The sequence below is a fragment of the Ailuropoda melanoleuca genome, chromosome 14 (genome assembly GCF_002007445.2).
Source record: "Ailuropoda melanoleuca isolate Jingjing chromosome 14, ASM200744v2, whole genome shotgun sequence".
NCBI lineage: Eukaryota > Metazoa > Chordata > Mammalia > Carnivora > Ursidae > Ailuropoda > Ailuropoda melanoleuca.
This window is the reverse complement of record NC_048231.1, coordinates 61,009,253-61,035,414: the sequence shown is the minus strand read 5'-3', so window position 1 is coordinate 61,035,414 and position 26,162 is coordinate 61,009,253. Positions and strand designations below refer to the sequence as shown.

General features: G+C 37.8%; 1 protein-coding gene across 10 annotated transcripts in view; it reads left to right on the top strand.

The window, feature by feature from the left end:
- Nucleotides 1–26,162, top strand: part of OSBPL1A (oxysterol binding protein like 1A) — a 241,083-nt gene that overhangs the window by 56,900 nt on the left and 158,021 nt on the right. For all 10 annotated transcript variants that reach the window (XM_034643241.1, XM_034643244.1, XM_034643243.1 and 7 more), the window contains 3 exons: nucleotides 9,347–9,458; nucleotides 14,467–14,552; nucleotides 15,676–15,820. In XM_034643241.1, coding sequence (XP_034499132.1) covers nucleotides 9,347–9,458; nucleotides 14,467–14,552; nucleotides 15,676–15,820 — 343 coding nt within the window. The remainder of the gene's footprint in view (nucleotides 1–9,346; nucleotides 9,459–14,466; nucleotides 14,553–15,675; nucleotides 15,821–26,162) is intronic.

Genomic DNA, 26,162 nt, shown 5'->3' with positions numbered 1-26,162 from the left:
TATTACATGTAGCAGTTAATGTTCAGCCCATCTTAGCGATCTTTAAGGGGCACCTGGGTGGCTCAGTCGGTTGAGCATCCGACTCTTGGTTTTGGTTCGGGTAATGATCTCATGAGTGGTGGAATTGAGCCCCACATTGGGCTCTGCGCTCAGTGTGGAATCTGCTTGAGATTCTCTCCCCCTGTGCTCCTCCCACTAGTGCTCCCGTACCTGCTCGCATGCGCGTGCTCTCTCTCTCTGTCTCTCTCTCAAATAATAAATAAATCTCTTTAAAAGGCAAAAAAAAAAAAATCTTTAAGACTTTGTGAGTTGCTTCTTTAAAAAAAAAAAAAATCTGCATGTAGCTGTGCGCGTGTGTTTCTATTCAGTTTTATCTTTCTGGAATTCTAAGTGACCAGTTAAAAGACCTTCATGATTGATTCTCTAATTCTCTTACCTTTTTTTGCACCTGTGTTCCCTCTTAGGTATCTCTCCCTGACCCACCCATTTATTGAAAGATATCCTCAAATCTATCTTCCAATCTTTCTATTGAATATTTGATTTGCTGTTAACTTTTAAGAGTCCTTTATTTTTCTCTGAATGTTCCTTTTTGAAGCCTTCATTTCTTGCTTAACAAGGAAATAGCTCATTTTTCTGAGAATATTGTAGTTCTTTTTAAGGTTTTCTTTGTTTTTGTCTCAAGTTTTTTTTTTTTTCTTCTGTCTTGATCTTTGTCTTTTGTGTCAATCAGATCTCAAATCTTAGGCTGTAATTGGCTATCGATTCATGTTTATGAGTGACATTTCTCAAAACTTAGAGGTTCAGTAAGCATGAGTAGGACTTGCTGACTTGTGGGCTTCATTGTAGGGTGAACTTTGTTGAATTTGTGGTGTTGTACCGTTTTCATGATGTTTTCACTTAAGTGTACATAACACACATTGACCTCTATGCCTCAGATTTCCCATCTTTAAAAAGAGGTGTTATGGGGCGCCTGGGTGGCTCAGATGGTTAAGCATCTGCCTTGGGCTCAGGTCATGATCCCAGGGTCCTAGGATAGAGCCCCACATCAGGCTCCCTGCTCAGTGGGGAACCTGCTTCTCCCCCTCCTTCTACAGGTCCCCCTGCTTGTGCTCTCTTGCTCTGTCAAAATCTTTCAAAAAAAAAAAAAGTGTTAATACCTACCATATAGGATTTTTGTGAAAATTTAAATAAGTAAAAGTAAAACTTTTAGAACAGTGGTACATAGTAAATGTTAATTAAATACTGGGTACCATTGTCTTTCATTTGTTTTGAAATAATTTTTTTTAAAAATATCAAATCTAACATTAAATTTGCTTAGTTTATTATGATCTTAAGAAATCATGCATCATTTTTCAGATGTACTTCTGTTGATTCCCCCCCCCCAAGTAGGAATTTGGATTTTTGGAAATACTTTATTTGCCTAAGTTTGGGAAATTATGTTTCTACATGTATGAATATTGGATAATTAAAACTTACCCTTTTAAGTCACTAGTTTTTAAAAGCCACTTTTTAAAAAAAATCAAGGTATAGTTGGGGAGCCTGGCTAACTCAGTTGGTAGAGCATGCAACTCTTAGTCTTGGGGTTTTGAGTTTGAGTCCCATGTTGGGTGTAGAGAATACTTAAAATCTTTAAAAAAAAAAATGAGGTGTAATTGATTTGTAACATCAGTAACATTTGTAACCTAAGGATTCAATATTCGTGTATATATTGCAAAATAATCACAAAAAGTATAGTTAACATCTGTCACCATAGTTACATTTTTTAAAGAACTTTTAAGATCTTTTAGCAACTTTCAAACATGTAGTTCAGTATTAACTATAGTCACCATGCTGTATATTACATCCCCATGACTTATTTACTTTATGACTGGAAGTCTGTACCTTTTGATCACCTTCACTCGTTTCTCCCATCCCCCACCCCCTGCATCTGGCAACCATCAGTCTGTTCATCTTTGAGTTTGGTTTTTTGTTTTTAGATTCCTATAAATAAAATCATATAGTATTTGTCTTTCTCTGTGACTTACTCAGCATAATGCCCTTGTGGTCCATCCATGTTGTTGCAGTGGCAGTATCCCTCCCTTTTTATGGCTGAATAACATTCCATTGTATATGTATACCACAGTTTCTTTACCCATTCATCCACTGATATTTAGGTTGTTTCCATGTCTTGGCTGTTGTAAATAATGCTTCAACAAACGTAGGTGTGCTGATATCTTTTTGGGTTAGTATTTTTGTTTTCTACACATAAGTACCCAGAAGTACAATTTCCCGATCAAATGGTAGTTCTATTTTTAATTTTTTGAGGAATCTTCATGCTGTTTTCTATAGCTGCATCCATTTACATTCCCACCAACAGTGTACACGAATTCCCCTTTTTCCCCCCACATCATCACCAACACTTGTTATTTTGATAACTGTCATTCTCAGAGGTGTGAGGTCATATCTCTATGTGGTTCTGATTTATATTCGCTGATGAATAATGATGTTAAACATCTTTTTGACAATGTCAGCCATCTTCTTTAGAAAAATGCCCCTATGTATTTATTTATTTATTTATTTATTAGAGATTTTATTTATTTGACAGAGACACAGCGAGAGAGGGAACACAAACAGGGGGAGTGGGAGAAGGAGAAGCAGGCTTCCCACTGATCAGGGAGCCCTATGCGGGGCTCGATCCCGGAACGCTGGGATCATGACCTGAGCCGAAGGCAGACGCTTAATGACTGAGCCACCCAGGCGCCCCAAAAAATGTCTATTTAGATTCTCTGCTCATATTTTTAAGATTTTTATTTTAGAGAGTGCAAGCTTGAGTGGGGGGAGGGGCAGAGGGAGAGAAACTCAAGCAAACTCTATGCTGAGCATGCAACCCGAGGCAGGGCTCAATCCCATGACCCTGGGATCATGACCTGAGCTGAAACCAAGAGTCAGACGCCCAACTGACTGAGCCACCCAGGCACCCTCTCTGCTCATCTTTTATTTGGATTATTTTTCTGCTATTGAGTTGTAGGAGTTCTTTATGTATTTTGGATTTTTTTTTTTAAGATTGTTATTTGAGCGCAAGAGAGAGAGCAGGAGTGTGTGTGTGAGCAGGAGTTGGGGGGGAGGGGGAGAGGCAGAAGGAGAGAAAGAAGCCGACTCCCTGCTGAGCAGGGAGCCCAGTGTGGGACTCAGCCCCAGGACTCTGGGATCGTGACCTGAGCCGAAGGCAGACGCTTAACTGACTGAGCCACCCAGGCGCCCCTGTATTTTGGATATTAACCCCTTATCAGTTATAGAATCTGCAAATATTTTCTCCCATTAAGTAGTTTGCCTTTTCATTTTGTTCATGGTTTCTTTTGCTGTGCAGAAGCTTTTTTTTTTTTTGTTTTAAAGATTTTATTTATTAGACAGAGATAGAGACAGCGAGAGAGGGAACACAAGCAGGGGGAGTAGGAGAGGAAGAGGCAGGCTCATAGCTGAGGAGCCTGACGTGGGGCTCGATCCCATAACGTCAGGATCACGCCCTGAGCCGAAGGCAGATGCTTAACTGCTGTGCCACCCAGGCGCCCCTGTGCAGAAGCTTTTTAGTTTTATTTTTTACTTTTTGTTTTTAATTTTTTGTTTTTGAGATCAAATCTAAAAAATCATCACCAAGACCCATGTTAGGGAGATTACTGCCTCTGTTTCCTTCTAGGAGTTTTATGGTTTCTGGGTCTTAGGTTCAAAACTTTAATCCATTTAGAGTTAATTTTGTGCATGGTGTCATACGGTGGTCCAGTTTCATTCTTTTTCATGTGACTGTCCAGTTTTCCCAGCACCATTCATTGAAGAAACCATTCTTTCCCAAACATTGTGGGTTCTTGGCTCCTTAAATTAATTGGCTATACGTACATGGTATATGTTTGGTAGCTATATTTGAATTGTTTTAACACCTCTCTCTGTTTTCTCTAATACAGTTTATCAACATAGTGAAGCCCCTCCCCCGCAAAAAAAAAGTATTGTATTTTCCTTACGATTGTATTAAAGTTACAACCCATTGAGTTATTTTTCTTGAACTTCTCCTAAATTCTAAGAGATCAGTGAGCAAAATTTATAGAAGTTATTTTTTTCTAACTTTGAAACCTGAAGCCTACATTAAGAGATTGCTTTACAAGAAGGAAAATTTTCATGTGGAATTTAAAAGTAGATTTTTTTTTTTATTTTAAAGAGGGAGGGAGGGGATGGAAGAGACAGAGGGAGAGAGTGAGAATCCCAAGCAGGCTCCATGCCCAGTGCACAGCCTGATGCAGGGCTTGATCTCACAACCCTGAGATTATGACCTGAGCTGAAATCAAGAGTTGGACACGACTGAGCCACCCAGGCTCCCCTGTAGTAGATTAATTTTATAGGGGAAAAAAAAAAAAGCTTTAAAAATCAACATGAGAATGGTCATAGTATCATTATTCATAATAGCCCAAAGATGGATACAACCCAAATGTTCATTAACTCATGAGTGGTAAAATGTGGTACACCCGTGCAGTGGGAGTGTTATTAAGCAAAACGAAGGAATGAAGTACTGATATATGCCAAAACACAAAAGAACCTTGGAAACGTGCTGAGTGAAAGAAACCAGACACAAAAGGCCGCTACATAATGGATAATTCCATTCATAGAAATATTCAGAATAGGCAAATCCATAGAGACAGAAGGTAGATTAGAGGGTTGCCAGAGGTGTAGGGGAAAGAGGATTGGGGAGTGATTGATAGGTAAGATTTCTTTTTGAGGTGATAAAATGTTCTGAAATTAGATGGTGATGATTGTACATAACTCTGAATATACTAAAAGCCACAGAACTGTGCACTTTAAAAGGGTGAAATTTATGATATGTGAATTATGTCCTAAAGCTGTTACTAAAAAATAATCTGGGTATGGGACACTTTTCAAGTATTTCATCTGTTAGATGAGGTATTAAATAGGTTGAGAAATAACGTTCTTTAACTTAAATGTGCTATGTGGTACCAGACTAACCCTAATCATTTTTTAAGCAACTTTGGGATTTATTTCATACGCTATACAATTCACCCATCTAAAGTACACAATTCTGTGATTCAGGTATGTTGACAGACTTCTGCAACCATCAACACAGTCAATTTTGGAACACTGTCATCATCCCAAAAAAGAAACCACATACTTATGTAACTCTGTTACCCCTTCGTCTCACCTCCAGGCGATTACTGATCTATCTTTATGAATTTGCCTATTCTGGACATCTCATGTAAATGGAATCATACAATACATGGTCTTCTGTTACTGGCTTCTTTCAGTGTAAAACTTTCGAGGTTCATCCATGACGTGCAATATATTAGTATGTCATTCTTTTTTTCTTGACAAATATGCCATTGTATGGACATTTGATCCACTCATTAGTTGATGGACGTTTGGGTTGTTTCCACTTTTCAGAGGGTATGAATAATGCTGCTCTGAACACTTATGGTTAAGATTTTGTTGTTCAGTTCATTTCTCCTGGGTATATACCCAGCAGTGGCATTGCTGCATCATCTAGCATCTCTGCTTGGTGTTTTCCAGAGCTGTCACTGTTTTCCGAAGCCTCTGCATCATTTTACATTCCCGCTGGCATTGTATGAAGGTTCCAGTTTCTCCACATCCTTGCCAACACTTGTTATGGTCAGCCTTCTTAATTTTAGGCACTGTAACAGTTATCAAATATCATCTCATTTGGTTTTGATTTGCATTTCTGTAATGTAGGTGTTGAGCATCTGTTTGTGTGCTTCTTGGCCATTCTTTGGAGAAATGTGTATTGAAGTCCTTTGCCTAAGTTTAAAATATTTTTTTTTTAATTTTGCATACGTAAGTTTTATAGAGCAGCTTCAGGTTCACAGCAAAATTGAGAGGAAGATAGAGATTTCTCACATGTTCCCTGTCCCTACCCATGCACAATGTCCCCCATTATCAACATCCCCCCACCAGAGTGGTCCATTTGTCACAGCTGAGGAACCTGTGTTGACACAACCCCCCCCCCCACACACACACAGTCCATAGTTTACCTTAGGTTTAATCTTGTACGTTCTTTGGGCTAGGACAAATGTATAATAATATGCATCTATCATTATAGCATCTTAGAGTATTTTTACGCCTCTATTCATTGTTCTCCCTTGCCCGGCCCCTGGCAACTACTGATCTTTTTTACTATCTCTAGTTGTGCCTTTTCCACAATATCATGTAGGCTTTTCAGGTTCTTTGCCCATTTTTTAATCAGATTGTTTGGGGGTTTTTGTTTTAGGGGTTATTTATGTATTCTGGACATACATTTATGAGGTGTATGATTTGTAAATATTTTCTCCTATTCTCTGGATTGCCTTTTACTCTCTTGATATACAAAGTTTTACATCTTGATGTAGACTAATTTCTCTTTTTGCCTGTGCTTTTGGTGTCATAGCCAAAAAAATCATTGCAGAATCCAATGTCTTGAAGCTTTCCTGCTATTTTCTTCTAAGATCTTTATTGTTTTAGATCTTACACATGCGGTTCGGTCCATTTTGCTTTTTGTATATGGGGTAGGGTACAGAGTTGATTTTTTTTTTTTTTAACTATGGATATCCAGTTTTCCCAGCACCATTTATTGAAATTTTCCCTTTAGAATGGTCTTGGCCCTCTTGTTGAAAATCATTTGACCACATATGTGAGAGTTTATTTCTGGAGACTCCGTTGTATTCCACTGGCCTGTATGGCTGTCTTTATGCCCTTACCACAGTTTTGATTACTGTAGCTTGAAGTAAGTTTTAAAATCAGGCAGTATGAGATCTCCAACTTATTTTTTTTCTCCTAATACTGTTTGGCTCGTCAGGGTCCCTTGAGAGTCCATATGAATTATAGGATGGGATTTTCTATTTCTGGAAAAATCATCATGGGGATTTGATAGGTATTGCAATCTATAGATTTTTTTGGGTGGTGTTTACCTCTTAAGTCTTTTTTTTTTTTAAGATTTTATTTATTCGACAGAGATAGAGACAGCCAGCGAGAGGAGGGAACACAAGCAGGGGGAGAGGGAGAGGAAGAAGCAGGCTCATAGCGGAGGAGCCTGACGTGGGGCTCGATCCCACAACGCCGGGACCATGCCCTGAGCCGAAGGCACATGCTTAACCGCTGTGCCACCCAGGCGCCCCTACCTCTTAAGTCTTAAGTCTTACTGTCTGTGAGCACGAGATGTCTTCCTACTTAGGTCATTTTTAATTTCCTTCAGCCATGTTTTATAGTTTTAGTATACAAGTCTTTTGCTTCCCTGGTTGAGTTTATTGCTAAGCATTGTATTTCTTTTGATGCCATTGTAAATGCAATTGTTTTTCTTGGTTTTGTTTTCTGATCATGTTATTTTTGCCCATTTTTAAATTGGGCTGTCTTTTTATTGAGTTGTAAAAGTTCTTTATTCTGGATACAAGTCCCTTATCGGATACATGATTTGTAAATATTTTCCATCATCCTGTGTGTTTTACTTTCTTTATTAGTACGAAAACACTTCTCCCAAAAATGCTGCCCTTAAGATGATAGTAAATGCTAAGGTTTTATTAGAATTCACTTTAAGATATTAGACTTAACCATTTTTCTATTTTTAAATGTGGTAATGTATTTTATAGAATAACATTCAGCAGTGAAATGTGTATTATATAGACTATTACATAGATACTATATAATACTTTGGAAAATGCGTAATATATTAGGCGAAAGGAGGTATAACTTAAGCAGCTGTCATATGAATAAGATTATGTTTAAAGAAAATCTCAAGGGTGTCTGGGTGGCTCAGTCAGTTAAGCGTCCGACTCTTGGTTTCGACTCAGGTGGTGATCTCATGGGTTGTGAGATTGAGCCCTGCAGTGGGCTCCACACTGAGCAGGGAGTCTACCTGAAGATTCTCTCCCTCTGCCGCTCCCCTCACTTGCGCTTTCTCTTTCTCTCTCTAAAATGAATAAATCTTAAAAAGTCTCAAAAATGCATAGGAAAGTAATTAGAAAGAAATACACTGAAATGTTTATAATGGTCATATAATGACTAGGACAATGAGTATTTTATTTTCTACTTTATGTATTTTTTAGCTTGTATTTAGGCATTTCTTAGAACAAAAAATTTTTGGAAAGAACATAGGAAATTTTTTGACCCAAAGGAAGTATGTAACTCGTGGGAAAACATAACATGTGATGACACAGGATATCACTTCCTATGTGTCTGTGCACAATCAACCTGACAGAATAGCACAGAATAAAACTGTGTTTCATCTTGCCCTCTTGTAGAATGAAAGCAGACATGTTACTACCATCCCGTCCCTGGGTGCTATACAGCCTAGTAACATTAAATATCAGATCTCTAATAATCTCCTGCAAATCTGCATTCTTCATTTCTACTGCCCTGTTAAGTTGTATAAATGAACTACACACCAGTGATACTGGACTTACATATGTTACCAATTAGCTTGAAATTTCTAAAAGCATTTAACTGCTTAGAGTAAATATGTACGATAGTTTCTTTGTTGTTGAATATTTACTTGAGATTGTTTGCTTCATAACCATTCTTTTGGTGGTATATTCTATCAGTCTGTGTCACATCAGAAGATAATATTCTATATCTTAAATCAGATTTTTATAAAAAAAATCTAGGTCTGTTGGGAAAATTTTTTTTCAACAGGCATTGTAGGAATAATGTTGAATGCATTTGCTGTAATTTTAATAACAGCTTTGTTATACATTTGGTTTAGTCACATGAACCAGTTTGGTAAAACAGATGATTTACTTTAAAAATCAATTATAGAATTTGTGTTAATTGTGGATTGGCAATTATTTAGGCAATCATCAGTTATTACAGTTAGTTGAATTGTAGTACAGTTGACCCTTGAACAACATGGGTGAGAGGCACTGAGCCCCACACAGTTGAAAATTTACATGTAACTTTGACTCCCCCAAAACTTAACTACTAATAGCCCACTCTTGACTGAAAGCCTTACCGACAACATAAACAGTTAATCATGTATGTTACATTAACGTATTATATACTCTATTCTTAACAATAAAGGAATCTAGAGAAAAGATGTTAATAATAAAATCATAAGAGAAAATCATTTACAGTACTGTGTTGTATTTGTTTAGAAAATCTGCGTATAAGTGGACCTGCACTGTTCAAACCTGTGTTGTGCAAGGGTGGGCTGTGTTGAGCTTACTGTAGTTACTTAATGTATTCACTTACTGTACACATAACTGATGTGCTTTAGAACAGATTCCTATGGTACTTGTTTCTATTATAGAAGTTTGATAGTAATTTGGAAAAGGGCTATAATAAATTCTTAGTTTAATAATAGCTAAAAACAGTTTCTCTGCTTTTTTAGGAGTTGGTAATGCTTCTTTTAGAATATAATGCAGATGCTACTGTTGTTAATGGGAGTGGACAGACAGCAAAAGAAGTCACTTATGACAAAGAAATCAGAAACATGCTTGAAGGTAAATATTATGGATTTTAACATAAGTAACATTTACTTTAATGATAGGCAAGGTCCAGAATATAAGTAGAAATAGCTTCTGGGATGCCAAAATAGACTACATTGAGCTTACACTGTAAAGATGATACTATCTTGGAGTCCTTGATTAGACACAAAATCATTGAGTTTCCTTACAGCTTTAAAACTTAAACAGATTTTTAAGACTTGCCATAATGTATGATCAAATCTTCAACAAAATTAAAAGCAGAAAATCAGAGGCAGAAGAAAGAATATGGCTGGTGGGCTGCAGAAGCATCATTAATGAAGGAATACAGAAGTGCAGGACAGAGAAGCTGGGAGAGGTACAGCTATTGGGAGCCGTTTGATGCTGGGGAAGACCATTCTGTCTGGTTCCGTTATCCTGACTTACTGCATTGTAGTACAACGGCCGACAGTAATTTCTTGATGGATCAGCATCATTGCTAGGTACTTCAGATATTGTGTTAAAGAAGATAGGAGTCTGCAATAACTCAGAGCAGTTTCTCCATGAGAGAATAAAACATATTTTGATGCTTACGTTGGGAAACTCTCATATGGTAGACTATCCTCTGAATGGCCACGACTTTGCTATAATTTTGGTAGTATTTCTATGCTAGAGAAGAAAAGATTTCTTTCTACTTTAGAAAGCACATATCCTGTGTTTCTTTGCTTTGCAATTCAGAGAAAGGCAAGATAATTTTGTATCTAAAGGGTATTTATTTCTTAATTATTAGTATTTTTAACTATGTAAAAACAGTATCTTTTTACGCTTTCCAGATGTCCTTGAAAACTAGAATATTTTCTTGTTTTCCCGTTAAAATGATGTCTGCTTGTCAGACATCCTTAGGTCACTGCCTTAACTGATTCTTGGCTTTCAAATAAAACCTTTTCATTTAAAATGAATAAGCATATCAACATAAAACGTCTTCTGTAAGGCTCTGTGTTATGTGATATTAGATGTGATCCCTGCCCTTTAATATATTGTGATCTAAGTGGGAGGATGAGGTCCTGTTCTTGACCATGTCCTGTCATTTTATTTTATTATTTTTTAAAGTAGTCTCTATGTTCAACATGGGGTTCAGACTTATGAACCTGACATGAAGAATTGCATGCTCTGCTGACTGAGCCAGCTAGGCGTCCTTGTCCTGTCGTTTGAATTGTAACAAGATGAGAACCTGAAACTGAGGTTCTCCTGACAGTGGAATGTTAGGTTCGCCTGACAAGTTGACATTTAGTGGGGCTGATCATAAAGACATGTTCTACTGACTCCCCAAAACCCAAATCCACTAAGGACAGGATTTAGTTGACTTACAGGCATTATGATTTGTCAGCTAATAAGGTGCTAGCCTGAGAAATGGAAGTAGAAGCTTAATGATTCTGCTCTAATGAGATCACCTTAGCCAGATATATTTGTGCATAGCACCTTAAATGGGTCAGACTTCAGGGAGTGCATCTAAGAGCCCTCCAAGACTACAGGTAGAACAGAAACCACATGGTGTAGGGTAAGGCACTAGAGACAGGAAATATAGTCACAACAAAATCCCACTCAAGTATCTAAAGAACTTATATTGTGATCTTATTTGTGGCAGACCAGAGCTAGGTTGGCCCAGTTGATGGAGTGCCAGGAGTTGATCTTTGGGTCCTGTGTATTGTAATAATGGCTTGGGTTGCATTTCAAGGTGTAGTGAGTTCATGTGACTGGAGTTACTTGGATAAGGGTAGATGACTACTTGTCAGGCACCAGAGAGGAATACCTTCTTCTACATACCATTTGTCTTTCATTTTATTTTGAGAAATTTCTAACCTATGGGAGAGTTTCAAGAGTAGTACAACAAACACTTCCTTCACTTACACTCACCAGTCATTAACATTTTGCCATATCTGGCTTATCCTTTATATATTACTTAATGTTATTTATTTACTTTTAATTTTTTGCAAAACTATTTGGGAGTAGTTTAGAGACAGTAATACTTTAGCTCTAAATATTTAGTATGTATCCCTTAAGAACAAGGGTATCTTACATAATCACAATATAGTGATCAATCTCAGGAAATTTAACATTATTATAATGTTTCTATTCAGATTTTTGTCAATTGCCCAAATAATGTCCTTCGTAGAAATTTTCCCCCAATCCAGAATCCAATCCAGAATCTCTCATTGTGTTGTCACATTACTTTAGTCTCCTTTATCTGAAATAAATCCTTAGCCTTTGCCCTTATGATCTTGACCTTTTTGAAGAGGAAGGCAATTGTAGAATTATTTGTAGAATGTCTCAGGGTTTTTTTTTTTTTCTTCATATAATTAGATTCAGGATATGCATTTTTGCCAGGAATGGTGAGGTGGTATCCTTTACCAGTGCATCACATTAGGAGAATACGTGATGTCATTTTGTTCTATTACTGGTAATGTTACCTCTGATAAATCAGATAACAACATTATCCATGGTAAAGGTATTTCCTCCCTTTGTAAGTAATAATCTGTGGTAAGAAAAATGTAAATCTCCCGTTTACCAATATTTTTTTTATTTACCAATCTTCTTAATCAGTGATTTTTAGCATTAATAATTCTTGCCTTGAATCATTTATTGGAGATGGCGAATGGTGGTTTTCTTTTGTCACTGAAGTACATTTGCCAGGTTCTTGCCTACATTTCAAGTGTATTACTATTTCACTTACCCTGTGTATGTATAAAAGTGTGTTGCTAAGATGGAATTAGACTTCATGATCTCTGCATCCTTATTAATTCTGGATGCAGATTCAAAAGAAAAATAGTTTATTGTCATATTAAAACTAAAATTTATAGGACAATTACTTTTTTAAATGGAATATTTCCTTTAAAAACACTTATTGGGGGTATAAAATAGGTGTATAAAAGTATACATCATTAACACACAGCTCATTGTTTTCACAAACAGAACACATCAATGTAAATAGCACATCAAGAAACAGAATGTCACCCACACTCTAGAAGCCTCACTTCCCCAACTGGAATTTTTCCTTTTCATTGGCCAGATCAGTAATCTTTCAGTGTCCTTAATGAGCACAGGACAAGAACATATGCAAGGCTTTCCACTCCAAATCCCCATTTTCCTTCAGTTACGAACCTAGGCAATGTAGAAAGAAACATTAGGGTCCCTTCACCTCCTTTTCCCTAAAGTGTAGAACCAACGTGATTAAGCATTTATTTAATTATTCAGCAAATATTTGTTGGCCAAATATGCATTGAGCCAGACATGGTCATAAATGGCTAGGATACACAGAAGAGTAAGAACAGTACCTGACTGCAAGAATGACCGAGGGGGTAAATGACAGCTCCAAGTAGTAGAGGTACATACAACAGGGACAGGGATGTGACTGTTCTCAGAGCTCACAGTCCAGTAGCCAGAGGACCAGTAAGAGGAAACACTGAAGAGCATGAATACCAGCAAAAGCAGAAGCCATTGAGAGCCTATGCAGAGGCTTGGGTGCCTTCCTCTGAGGTGGGGAGGGAGTCTGGGTGTGTAAATACAAACGTGAGAATAGAAGATAATGCTACGTTAGGAACGTTAGTCATTTCTTTAACCTAGCTCCAGCTATTACCGTATTCAAGGTAGTAATCCTAGTGTTTCCCCAGTCAGTTGGCTCCCCAACCTGTTTTTTTGTCCATGACCTGACTTCAGCCAGCGAGACCCGAAAAACCTTTTGTAGTTACTCCCTGGCAGCCTTTAAACAGGATTTTGTGTACATGTCTGAAGTGAAATTACTGAGCCTTTCTATGAAATTGCTTTTTATAAGCCAGAACAGGATAAAAGTCTGGCAAAAAGAGACTTTATTGCATGTTCCACTCTCTGAAATCTCTCCCTGCAAGTGTGATTTAAGAAGTGGGTTAGAGTAGTAATAAGAGCATGGTCTCTGGAGCCAACCTGCACAAGTTCAAATCCCAGCTCCTCCATTTCCAGCTGTGTGACGTTGGTTTAATTCCTTAACTACTTGGTGCCTCAGTTTCTTCATCTGTACAATCAGGATAATAGTAACACCTACTTCATAGCATAGTTATGAGGATTTAATGAATTAATGTTTTTTCCAAATTTATTTTTGAAGTACAGTTGACATACAATGTTAGTTTCAGGTGTACCACATAGTGATTCAACAATTTTATATGTTACACCATGCTCACCATAAGCATAGTTATCATCTCTCACCATATAAGGTTATTACAATAATGACTCCATTCCGTATGCTGTATTTTTTCATCTCTGTGACTTATTTTAGAACTGGAAGTTATTTTTATTTTATTTTTTTTTTAAAGATTGTATTTATTTATTTGAGAGAGACAGCCAGCGAGAGAGGGAACACAGGCAGAGGGAGTGGGAGAGGAAGAAGCAGGCTCCCAACGGAGGAGCCTGATGTGGGGCTCGATCCCAGAATACCGGGATCACGCCCCGAGCCAAAGGCAGACGCTTAACGACTGAGCCACCCAGGCGCTCCTGGAAGTTATTTTTAAAGTGCTTTGAACAGCACTTGTCATATAGTAAGTGCTATAAAATTTGTTAAATTTTATATGATGTGGAAGTATATAAGTATATATAAATCTACTTATTTATATGGTTTGTACATCTTCCTACCAGTGCTATTTCTTATTGTTACTTTTCACAGATCCTAAGGTTCTGGAAGGTATGAATGCTACTCCCCAATTTATCTGCCTTTCCAAGGCAGATATGTAATAGTATTTCAGCATGCAAAAGTAAGTCGTAATTATTTGTGATGCGTATTGTAGTAAGATAAAGAACTCTGAATTGAGAACATAAATTCCTCTGAACCTGAAACAAGTTGAACTCTGTTATCTGAAATGTAAGGCAATGAGAATAACAACAAAGTCTGTAACTACATTTGAATTATAATTCAGCACATTGTGGCTTTTTTCCACACGATCGCTTTATTCATACATCTTTGTAATGATTTTGCTATAGGAGTCTAGCTAGAAGTAGAGTAACATGTACTTTGCTTTTGCAGCTGTAGAAAGGACTCAACAAAGAAAGCTTGAAGAAGAACTTTTGGCAGCAGCAAGAGAAGGCAGAACAGCAGAACTCATAGCTCTGGTAAAACAGCAACAACAGCGTGTATTCTTTACCCTTCAGGAAAATTTTAACTTAATGATATAACTTCATAATTTAGTCAAATTTTGGGACCAGAATACTGGAGATTATAATAATAGTACAAAAATCCTTAAATATCTAAAAACACTTGTATCCTGCTTGAACTATAATTATGCCATTGTAATGATATTTTTCTCTGAATTTCTGATTTACATCCCCACCCCCTACTGAAAACCTGATGGATTAAGAAACTGATTTTTCAAGGCAAATACTTAATGTAAGGATAATTTTTTTCCAGAGTAAATCAATTTAAAATTGAAACAATATGTAGGATCCAATAAAGGAACAAGTTTCTCTAATTTTAATAAGCAATAATTTCTGAAAGGTATGCTACACTTTTAGAAAGTGACAATATTTGGGAGTATTTATATCATGTTAGAACAGACTGAAAACGTTACCCATTTTTTACCCCCCTTTTGGAGACCTACTTTCCAGTTTCCATTTCCTGCATAGTCTCATTAAACATGAAACCAAATTTGTTCTAAATTCAAGACTGAAGCATTGTCATTTGTTTTAAAGTTATTTCAGCTCATTTGAAAAGGCCTCTTTGGTTTCCAAGTAAAGTGCCTCAAACATTTTTTAAGCTTTGTGAAATGGAGACTATGTAAAGAAGTTTTTAAAGCAGTCAGTTAGGAACAACAAATTTCGTAGAACTTTAACATTTACACTTTTAACATTTTTGGTTTTAACTCTTCTGAATGACTGCCTGTGGGAGACTAGTTTGTATTTTTGTTGTCCCAAGTGTGAATAACAAGACTGGTAGAAGGAGCAAATCTTAGTGTCCATGGGTGTGTGGGATGGCATTGGTGTAGTGCGTGGTGTCTGTGGTCAGGGGAATGTGGGACTGGAGATTTCCCAGCACCTCGAGGACAAACATGGGGAGTGACATGGATTCGTGGGTTTAGTGAGCAAGAAGGCCCTGATGGCCTAGCTTCCTAGAGCTCTGGTGTTCATCAGCTTCTATAGTTTGAGGGTCCCCCAAACACACAGTTACACCTTAATGTGTTTTATGGGAGAAAGCCTATCTCTGATACGTAATTCTGCATTGCATTTTTTCATTCATTAGCTCAACAGGCCCAATCCTCCTGATGTTAATTGTTCGGATCAGTTAGGAAATACACCCTTGCATTGTGCAGCTTACCGGGCTCATAAGCAGTGCGCCTTAAAGCTTCTAAAAAGTGGAGCAGACCCAAATCTGAAGAACAAAAATGGTAAGTGTGTCAGTAAAGCCATTGTCAGTCATTTTGAAGTTATAAAAATAATTCTGTGCCACCTTGCTTTGTTTTAGTGTCCAGCCTTTGTCAAACTATATGGCAGCTACTTAATTTTGAAGTCAAGGCATTCACACAAAAGAAAAAAAATAAACTTACTTAGTTCCTTCCTAGTTTCATAGTTAACTGTTTACTAATACCAATTCCACAGGAGACAGTAATGATAGGTTTCCCCTTTGAGGGAAAGAGTATACAGTCGATTCTCATTATTTAAGATAGTTATGTTCTGCCAAGTTGTTGTGAACAGAGAATTAAAGAATACTGAGCCGCTGCTCCTGGGGGGAATACCGAGTTAGGTTCTTGAGAGCCTCTGGTCACAGCACTTTTATACTGATTAATACATAGCCTTATTTTGTGTGTATTTGTTTAAAAACACCTTATTTAATATATATCGTTAATTCACGAACATACAGCTGATGCCAACAGCACTATCACTCATGCCTGAGCAGAGTTTGTCTAATACAATATATTCTCCATAAAGCACATCATAACTCTCTTGCTCTTAGGAACAGTAGATAACAATTCATTGCCATGTTTGGTGGCCAGTTTTAACAGTGAAACCACCAACCAAAAGCAAAAATATTGAAAACATGGCAGTACTAGGTGGACTGCGATAGGGACATTTGTTTACTGTGTGACAGCTGGAACGAGAAGGCAGAGAACCACCTTGTTCTATCTCAGCTGGGAACATCAAAAGACTCAAATTTTTCACCACTTTGGACTTGCCTGTGAATGACTGAGAAATTGCCATAAGTATTGATTTGGGGGTTACAAATTTTAGCAGTAGGTATATCTGCAAGTATGGAATGTACAGGTAATGAGTTTCAACTCTACAAGTATGACAGTATCAGAGATGGGATCCTATAACCACAAGAGAAACTCCAGAAAAGGTCTTGGGTATTCAAAGGGGGAATTGCATTAGGGGTATTAACTTTTAAGGGTGCTTCCCTCTGCCTACCACCAAACCTGGATTAAGACTTGACTTGGTAGTGGTCCACCAGGACCCTCTGCTCACCTCCATCATTCCCAAAATCATACTCCATGGTGATCGTTGACTTACATGGACACTTCCCATGAGACTGGATTCCTAAAGGCCGTCTGGTTTACCTGGGATCTAGAGTAATGTATAGCATGTGACACTTTCTACATGTTGCATGTTTGTTGAAGGCTTGAGTAATTAGAAATGGCTTCATGAAGGAATAGGTATTTAATATAGACTGAAGTCCTAGTAGGATTTTTAAAAAAATTCCTCTCTAAAATACCTGTATCTCTAACAAAAGGCCACACCCATTTTTTTTTTCCTTTTTAAATATAAACAGAATATCATTAAATTTTGGAACGGGTATTCTAAGCAGAGAGAAGATTATGACAAAGGCATTAAAGTAAAAAATTCAAGTCAAGTTTAGGTGACATCCTCAGTTTGGCACATCCACACATGTAAAGGGGAGCAGTACTAGGTAATCCTATGAATGCAGATTAGGCTTGCATGGTGGAAAGATCATTTTACTCCTTAATTTGGAAGTTCAGGGGACCATGATAAAGAAATAGGTGAGCAGTGGGGAGATGAGGTACTTTAAAAAGATTAACGTGGAACGTGGTTACAGTATCTAGGATGGGTTGTGACAGAACCAACACTATAGGGAGGGGTCAGTAGGACCATTGAAGTGGTCTTAGGTGAGAGGTAATTAGGGCCTGAACTTTTATTGACCTCATGGGAGTAGAAAGGAAAAAGAAAATTAATGACAGAATTTTCTGCTCTCCTTCCTTCCTTTGTCCCTTATGCTGTAGACTGGCACTATCCAATATATACATAATGAGAGCCACATAAGTAATCTTGTTTTCTGGTAGGCACATTCAAAAAGTAAAAAAAAAAACAGTGAAATTAATTTTAACAATCTATTTTATTTAAAATAGTATATCCAAAATATCATGTCAACATGTAATCAGTGAAAAATAGATTTTACATCTCCTTTTTGATACTTAGTCTTTGTTTAAGAAGATAAACACTTAGACAAGGCTGTGGAATTCAGTGACTCAGTGCCCAGAGGTCTGTTCCGAAAGAGTAGTGTCCACTGGGTAGTTGAGCAACGGCTAGGTTAGGGGTTACAGATTGAGTAGGCAATGAGGAAGCTAAGGCAGCACCATTCATCTGCTTCTTTGAAATATTTAAGAACAGAAGGAATGGTTTCATGGCCAAGAGGAAGATTTTTTAGCCAGAGAGATTTAAGCATGTTTTTAAAGTTAAGGAGGACTAACGCAATAGAAAAAGAGCTTGATGATTTAATTGTGACAGAAAATGTAACTTTAAAAAATGCAATGCTTTGGTTACGGCAAAAAAAAAAAAAAAAAAAAAAAAAAAAAGTTCCAATTGAAGGACATAAAAGAAGACCTAAAAATGGAGAAACCTACAGTGTGTTTGGTGGAGGGGGGAAGAAACTCAACATCAAAAAGCTAACAGTTCTTTCCAAATTAATTCAAAGCAATCCCAGCCAGAATCCTCAAAGGGTTTTCATAGGATTTAACTACCTGACTCTCATTTCTTTTTTTTTTTTTTTTTAAAGATTTTATTTATTTATTTATTTGACAGAGAGAGAGAGCCAGCGAGAAAGGGAACACAGAGGGAGTGGGAGAGAAAGAAGCAGGCTCATAGCGGAAGAGCCTGATGTGGGGCTCGATCCCAGAATGCCGGGATCATGCCCTGAGCCGAAGGCACGCTTAACGACTGCGCCACCCAGGCGCCCCCCGCCCCGACTCTCATTTCTTTCTTTTTTTTTTTTTTTTTAAAGATTTTATTTATTTATTTGACAGAGAGAGACAGCCAGCGAGAGAGGGAACACAAGCAGGGGGAGTGGGAGAGGAAGAAGCAGGCTCATAGCAGAGGAGCCTGATGTGGGGCTCGATCCCAGAACACCGGGATCACGCCCTGAGCCGAAGGCAGACGCTTAACCGCTGTGCCACCCAGGCGCCCCCCGACTCTCATTTCTATAGCAAAGTCCAGGGCAATGAATTTTAAAATGGAAGATAAGTGGGGGGGGGGTGTTCTGCTGGATAAAAAGACTAATTCTGAACTCTTTGGAAGTAAAACATTCATTGATTCAACAAATACTGATTGAGAGTGCTAGATACTATTCCAGGGACTAGGGATCTAGAGCAGTGGAGAAAGGAGAGGAGGGAAAAAAAACAAAAAACAAAACCAAACCACCAAATCCCTGTTTTCAGGGAGCTTACATTCTAATAGAGAGCCAATAAAAGCAAACACTATGTCAGATGAGATCAGTGCCTGGGGTGGGGGGAGGCAAGGAAGTGTATTTGATGTATAGAGGGTTGCTGCTTTGTGAAATGTGGCAGGAAAAGCTTTGTGAGAATGGTAATTAAGACTTGAAGCAGTGTCAGTATCTGGGCAATGAGGATGGTCCTAGGCAGCAGATGTGGGAAGTATATGTGATGTGTGTCATGAAAAGCAAGGAGACCAGTTTGTCTAGAGTAGAGTGAGAGAAGGAGAGCGGCTGGAGGAGGTGGTTAGAGAGGCAGTGGGAACTGGATAATGAAAGGCCTTGTGGGTTACTGTAAGAATTGTCTCTCTTACTCTTTGTGAGATAGGAAGATGTGGGAGGGTTTAGAATGCAGCAGTTATGTGATCAGACTTAGGTTCTAAAAAATGATCACTGATTGTTGTGAGAATAGATCCTAGGAAGACAAGGAGGAAAAAAGAGAAGCAGTTAGGCTATTGGAATAATCAGGTAAGAGGATATTGGCTTGGATCAGGGTAGTGGCCATATAAATGGTTGTAAGTGGTTGGATTTTTTTTAAAACATATTTTGAAGGCAGAGTGGTCAGGATTTTCTCATGGCTTGGATATGTGAGGTATGAGAAAACAAAAGGAATTGAGGGGCTCTTTACAGTCTTTCAGTCGAGGACCTGGGAAAAAAAATTTCCAGTTACTGAGAAGGGTAAGACTGAAGGGAAGTGTAGGCTAGCAATGGCTGAGAATTAGAAGTTTGGGTTTTAAGGCATTTAAAATTTGAAATACTATTCTACAATCCAAGTGAGATATCAGAAATAGAAGTTTGTGCTTAGGAGAAATCTCTGGGTGGAGATATAAATTTGGGAATTGCCAGCATATAGAGTTGGTAATGGGATGGATAAGGTCACTTAGTGAGATCTTCGTATTAGCTCAAGGTAGATGAAGATGAACAGACCAGATAGTTTGGAAATTAAAACATGTACATATAGTGGGGAGCCTGGGTGGCACAGCAGTTAAGCGTCTGCCTTCGGCTCAGGGTGTGATCCTGGCATTCTGGGATCGAGCCCCACATCAGGCTCCTCTGCTATGAGCCTGCTTCTTCCTCTCCCACTCCCCTGCTTGTGTTCCCTCTCTCGCTGGCTGTCTCTATCTCTATCGAATAAATAAATAAAATTTTTTAAAAAAAACAAACCTGTACATATGGGAACTTGATAGATGACAAAAGTGGCATAAAAAGTGGATGAGGAAAGAACTGAGTAAATAATGCTGGGGCAATTAGCTATCCATAGTAATAGGTGATTTTAGATACCTATTGCATATTGGATGCTAAATTACAGCTAGTTTAAACCTAAATGTGCGATATAAACTTTAAAACAAGAGAAGCTTCTGTTTTGGGACATAATGCAGTTACAGGGACTAGATTTACCTTCCCCTTTCTGTTCCTGATAACATTGTATTGGAAGTCTTAGCCAATGCAATAAAGCAAGAAAAAGAAATAAAAAGCACTGACTGAAAGAGAAGAACTAGAAATCTTTATTTGCAGATAATGTGATCATTATTTTAAAAATTTAAGAAATCTTGAGGGGAATATGCCTCAACATAGTAAAGACTTTATGTGAAAAACCTATAGCTAACATCTTAATGGTGAAAAACTGAGCACTTTTCCTCTAAGGTCAGGAACGAGAAAGGATGTCCACTCTTACCACTTTTATTCAATGTAGTATGGGAGGGCCTAGCCAAGGCAGGCAAGAAAAAGAAAAGGCATCCAAATTGATAAGAAGTAAAACTCTCACTATTTGCAGATGACCTGATACTGTATATACAGACCCTAACAAATCCACCAGAAAACTACTAGAACTGATAAATGATACAGTAAAGGTGCAGGATACAAAATTAATATACATAAACCTATTACATTTCTATACACTAATAATGAAGTAGAGAAATTAGAAAACAATTCCATTTACAGTTGCACCAAAAATAATACCTAGGAATAAATTTAACCAAGGAGGTTACTTCAAAAACTAAAACACTAATGGAAAAAAAAAAAGATGACACAAGCAAATGGAAAGATATTCCATGTTCCTGGATTAGAACTAGTATTGAAATGTATATACTACCCAAAGCAATCTATAGACTTAATACAATCCCTATCAAAATGCCAACATTTTGGGGCACCTGGGTGGCTCAGTTGGTTAAGCATCTGACTCTTATTTAAGAGAGAGAGAGAGAGAGAGCGCGCATGAGTGAATATGTGTGAGTGGGGGGGAGGGGCATAGAGGAAGGGAGAGAGAGGACTGTGATGCAGGGCCAGATGTCATGATCCTGAGATCATGACCTGAGCTGAAACCAAGAGTTGGATGCTTAACCAACCAAGCCACCCAAGCACCCTTTGTCTGCCTCTTAATTTCGGCTCAGGTCATGGTCTTGGGGTTGTGAGATCAAGCCCCATGTCGAGCTCTGCATTGGGAGTGGAGCCTGCTTAAGATTCTCTCTCTCCCTCTGCCCCTCACTAAAGTAGAACAAATAATCCTTAAATTTACATGAAACCACAAAAGACCCTAAAAGACAAAGCAATCTGGAGAAAGAAGAAAAAATCTGGAGGTATCACAAGTCCAGATTTCAAGATATACTACAGGGGCGCCTGGGTGGCACAGCGGTTGGGCGTCTGCCTTTGGCTCAGGGCGTGATCCCAGCGTTATGGGATCAAGCCCCACATCAGGCTCCTCCACTGTGGGCCTGCTTCTTCCTCTCCCACTCCCTCTGCTTGTGTTCCCTCTCTCACTGGCTGTCTCTATCTCTGTCGAATAAATAAAAAATAAAATCTTTAAAAAAAAAAAAGATATACTACAAAGCTGTAGTGATCAAAACAGTATGGTACTGGCACAAAAATAGACACAAGAGATCAGTGGAACATTAGAGAGCCCAGAAATAGACCCACATCTCTATGGTCAATTAACCGACAATGAAAGAGGTAAGAATATACAATGGGGGAGAGGACAGTCTCTTCAACAAATGGTGTTGGGAAAACTGGACCACTTTCTAACACCATATGCAAAAATAAAGACCTAAATGTGAGATCTGAAGCCATACAATTCTTAGAAGAAAACATAGACCAGAATTTCCTTTACATGGGCCTTGGCAACATTTTTCTAAATATGTCTCAGGCAAGGGAACTTGTTGTGATGAGCACCGGCTGTTGTACGGAAATGTTGAATCACTGTAGTATACGCCTGAAACTAATACCGTACATTAACTGGAATTTAAAAACTTAAAAAAAAAAAAAAAACTCGACACTGGTAGGGTGTCTGTTTTCCCCACATGGATCTAGCAGTTCAATGTGATACTAATCCAAAGCGTAAGGTTTTTTTGTAGAAATTGACAAATTGATTATAAATTTTATTTGGAAATGGAAAGGACCTAGTGTACTCAGAACAACTTTGAAAAAGAACTAGATCTTAGACTACCTTGTATTCAGGGTTCTCCAAGAGAAAAAGAATCAGTGGGAGATTATATATGTCATATCTCACGTATCCTATGTATCCTATGTATCTCAACATGTGAGTTAAATATATCATAAATGAGATATGTCATATATCATGTGAGATATATGCCATATATATCATGTGAGGTATATATCCTGTATGTGAGGCATATATCATGTATATGATATATATATCTCCCATGTATATCTCATGGGAGAATGAGATATACAGGTCACATATGTACCATATATGTGAGAGGTGTGTGTGTGTATGTATGTATATATATATATATACACATACATACATATATACATACATATATATATACATACACATATATATGTGTATGTATGTCTTGCATATATGATTATGGAGGCTGAGATCTGCCACAATATGTTGTCTGCAAGCTGGAGAACCAAGAAAGCTGGTGGTATAATTCAATCTGAAGACTTGAGACCAGGAAGTCCACCAGTGCAAGTCCTCCAGTCCAAAGGCTGGAGAATCAGGAGCTCCTGTGTCAGAAGGCAGAAAGAAAAGGATGTCTCAGCTCAAGAAATGACGAATTCATTCTTCCTCTGCCTTTAGGCCCTCAATAGATTGGATGATGCTCACCCACACTGGTGAGGGCAGATTTTCTTTACTCAGTCCACTGGTTCAAACGCTGATCTCATCAGAAATACCCTCACAGGCACACCCAGAAATAATGTTTTATCAGCTTTGGGGGCATCTTTTTAGTCTGTTTAAGTTGACGCATAAAATTAACCACCACATAACCTAATTTCAGGACTGTGTGATATGGTGTAAAGATATATAGATTTATGGAACAGGAGCAAGTCTAGACAGCAACGTATATATAGAGAGAATTGATTTTTGACAAAGGTGTCAAGGCAATCAGTGGGGAAAGGATAATTTTTTCAACAAATGATATGTAAGAGTTGGATAGCAATATCCAAAATAATGAACCTTTTGGATCACAGAACAGAACATAAGAGTCAAGATTTCCTGGGTGACTCAGTTGGTTAAGTGTCTGCCTTTGGCTCAGGTCATGATCCCAGGGTCCTGGGATTGAGTCCCATGTCAGGCTCCCTGTTCAGTGGGGAGCCTGCTTCTCCCTTTCCCCTTCTGCTCTGCGGGGAGCCTGCTTCTCTTCCTGCCTGATGCTCCCCCTACTTGTGCTGTCTGACAAAATATTTTTTTTAAAAAATTGGGGAAGAAAAAAAGATTTTCTTCTAGATTTTTATGGTTTTGAGTTACCTTGGGTTTTGCAAAGATTGCTTAAATATGCTATAAGAAGCATGAATATAAAAGACTGATAAGTTGGACTTTGTCAAAATTATAAAATTTTGTTCTTCAAAAGGCATTATCAAAAAGAAAATGCAAGCTATTGTATGGGAGAAAATATTGAAAAAACACAGCAGTGGACTTATATCTGGAATATATACAGAACACTTATAACTCAATGGGAAGAATACTCAATTTTAAAAAGGTTCAGACACTTCGTCAAAGATTTATGGATGGCAGAAAAGCACATGGCTAAGGGCTTCACACAGGTATAAACCTAAAATAAAGTGCACTCACATGAAAAAACGTATAAACACAAGGGGATATGTACTATGGTATTTATTTCGGTTCTCCTTAAAACAGTGAAACCGTGGAGATAAGCCTAAGTACTTAAATAAGCTGGTTTGATTTAGTACTTGCAGCAGTACTAAAATAGATAAAATGGGAGCTACATGTATTATTGTGGAGAGAGGAAAACTGTTGAATAAAGAAAGGAAGTAGAAAGATACAATATACCCTTATTTTAACATTAAAATCATATTTAACATTTAAAAGCACTTTATGGCTACATTTCCATATGATGAAAGTTTAAGACATGCTTGAGAATACCCATTTAAGAATCATGAAAAACAAAAAAAATAAAGCTGTAAAAAAATTCCTTTTAAAATTAGTAGTCATTTATAGAATGATTTAACATTGAAGGGTGAACGTGTTTTTATTTCAATTCCAGTTAACACACAGTGTAAAAATTAGTGTAAGGTATACAATGTGGTGATTCAGTACTTCCAGACAACACCTGGTGCTCATCACAAGTGCACTCCTTAATCCCCATCACATATTTCCCCCATCCTCCCCCCCCCACCTCACCTCTGGTAACCATTGGTTCTCTACAGTTAAGAGTCTGTTTCTTGGTTTGCTGCTTTTTTTTCCTCCCTTCGCATGCTTGGTGGGTTTTTTTTGTTTTTTTGTTTTTTTTTTGCTTAAATTCCTCATATGAGTGAAATCGTATGGTATATGTTTTTTTTCTGACTAATTTTACTTAGTGTAATACTCTCTGGCTCAATCCATGTTATTGCAAATGGCAAGATTTCATTCTTTATTGTGTCTGAATAATATTCCTCTGTGTGTGCACGCACACATCCCACATTTGTTTTATTCATCGATTGATGGACGCTTGGTCTGTTTCCGCAGTTTGGCTATAGTAGATAATGCTGCTCTAAACATTGGGGTGCATGTACCCCTTTGAATTTTTTTTTTTTAGAGTACCTACTAGTGTGATTGCTGGATTATAGCGTAGTTCCATTTTTAACTTTCTGAGCAACCTCCGTACTGTTTTCCAGAGTGACTACACTAGTTTGGATTCCCACCGACATTGTAAGGAGGGTTCCCCTTTCTGCACATCTTTGCAAACACCTGTTGTTTCTTGTGTTGTTGATTTTAGCCATTCTGATAGGTGTGAGGTGATATTGTAGTTTTGATTTTGCATTTTCCTGATAAGTGATGTTGAGTATTTGTCATGTGTCTGTTGGCCATCTGGATGTCTCTTTTGGAGAAATGTTTGTTCACATCTTCTGACCATTTTTAAATTGGATTACTCATTTTTTGAATGTTGAGTTTTATAAGTTCTTTATATATTTTAGATACTGAGCCTTTATCATCACGTATGGCATTCGCAAATACCTTCTCCCATTTGTTGATTGTTTCCTTTGCTGTGCAGAAGCTTTTTATTTTGACTTAGTCCCAGTAGTTTATTTTTGCTTTTGTTTCCCTTGCCTGAGGAGACTTCCCTAGAAGGTAGTTGCCATGGCTGATGTCAAAGAAGTGCTGCCTGTGCTCTCTTCTAGAATTTTTATGCTTTCAGGTCTCATATTTAAGTCTTTAATCATTTTGAGTTTATTTTTGTGTATGGTGTGAGAAAGTGGTCCCATTGCATTCTTCTGCATGTTGCTATCCAGTTTTCCTAATACCGTTTGGTGAAGAGACATTCTTTTCCCCATTGTATATCCTCTCCTGCTTTGTCAAAGATTAATTGACCATATAATTGTGGGTTCATTTCTGGGTTTTCTATTCTGTTCTGTTAATCTATGTGTCTGTTTTTGTGCCAGTACCATACTGTTTTGATTACTACATCTTTGAAACTTGAAGTCCAGAATCGTGATGCCTTCAGCTTTTTATTTTTCAGTGTTGCTTTGGCTATTCAGGGTCTTTTGTGGTTCCATACAAATTTTAGGATTGTTTGTTCTAGCTTTAAAAAATGCTGTTGGTATTTTGA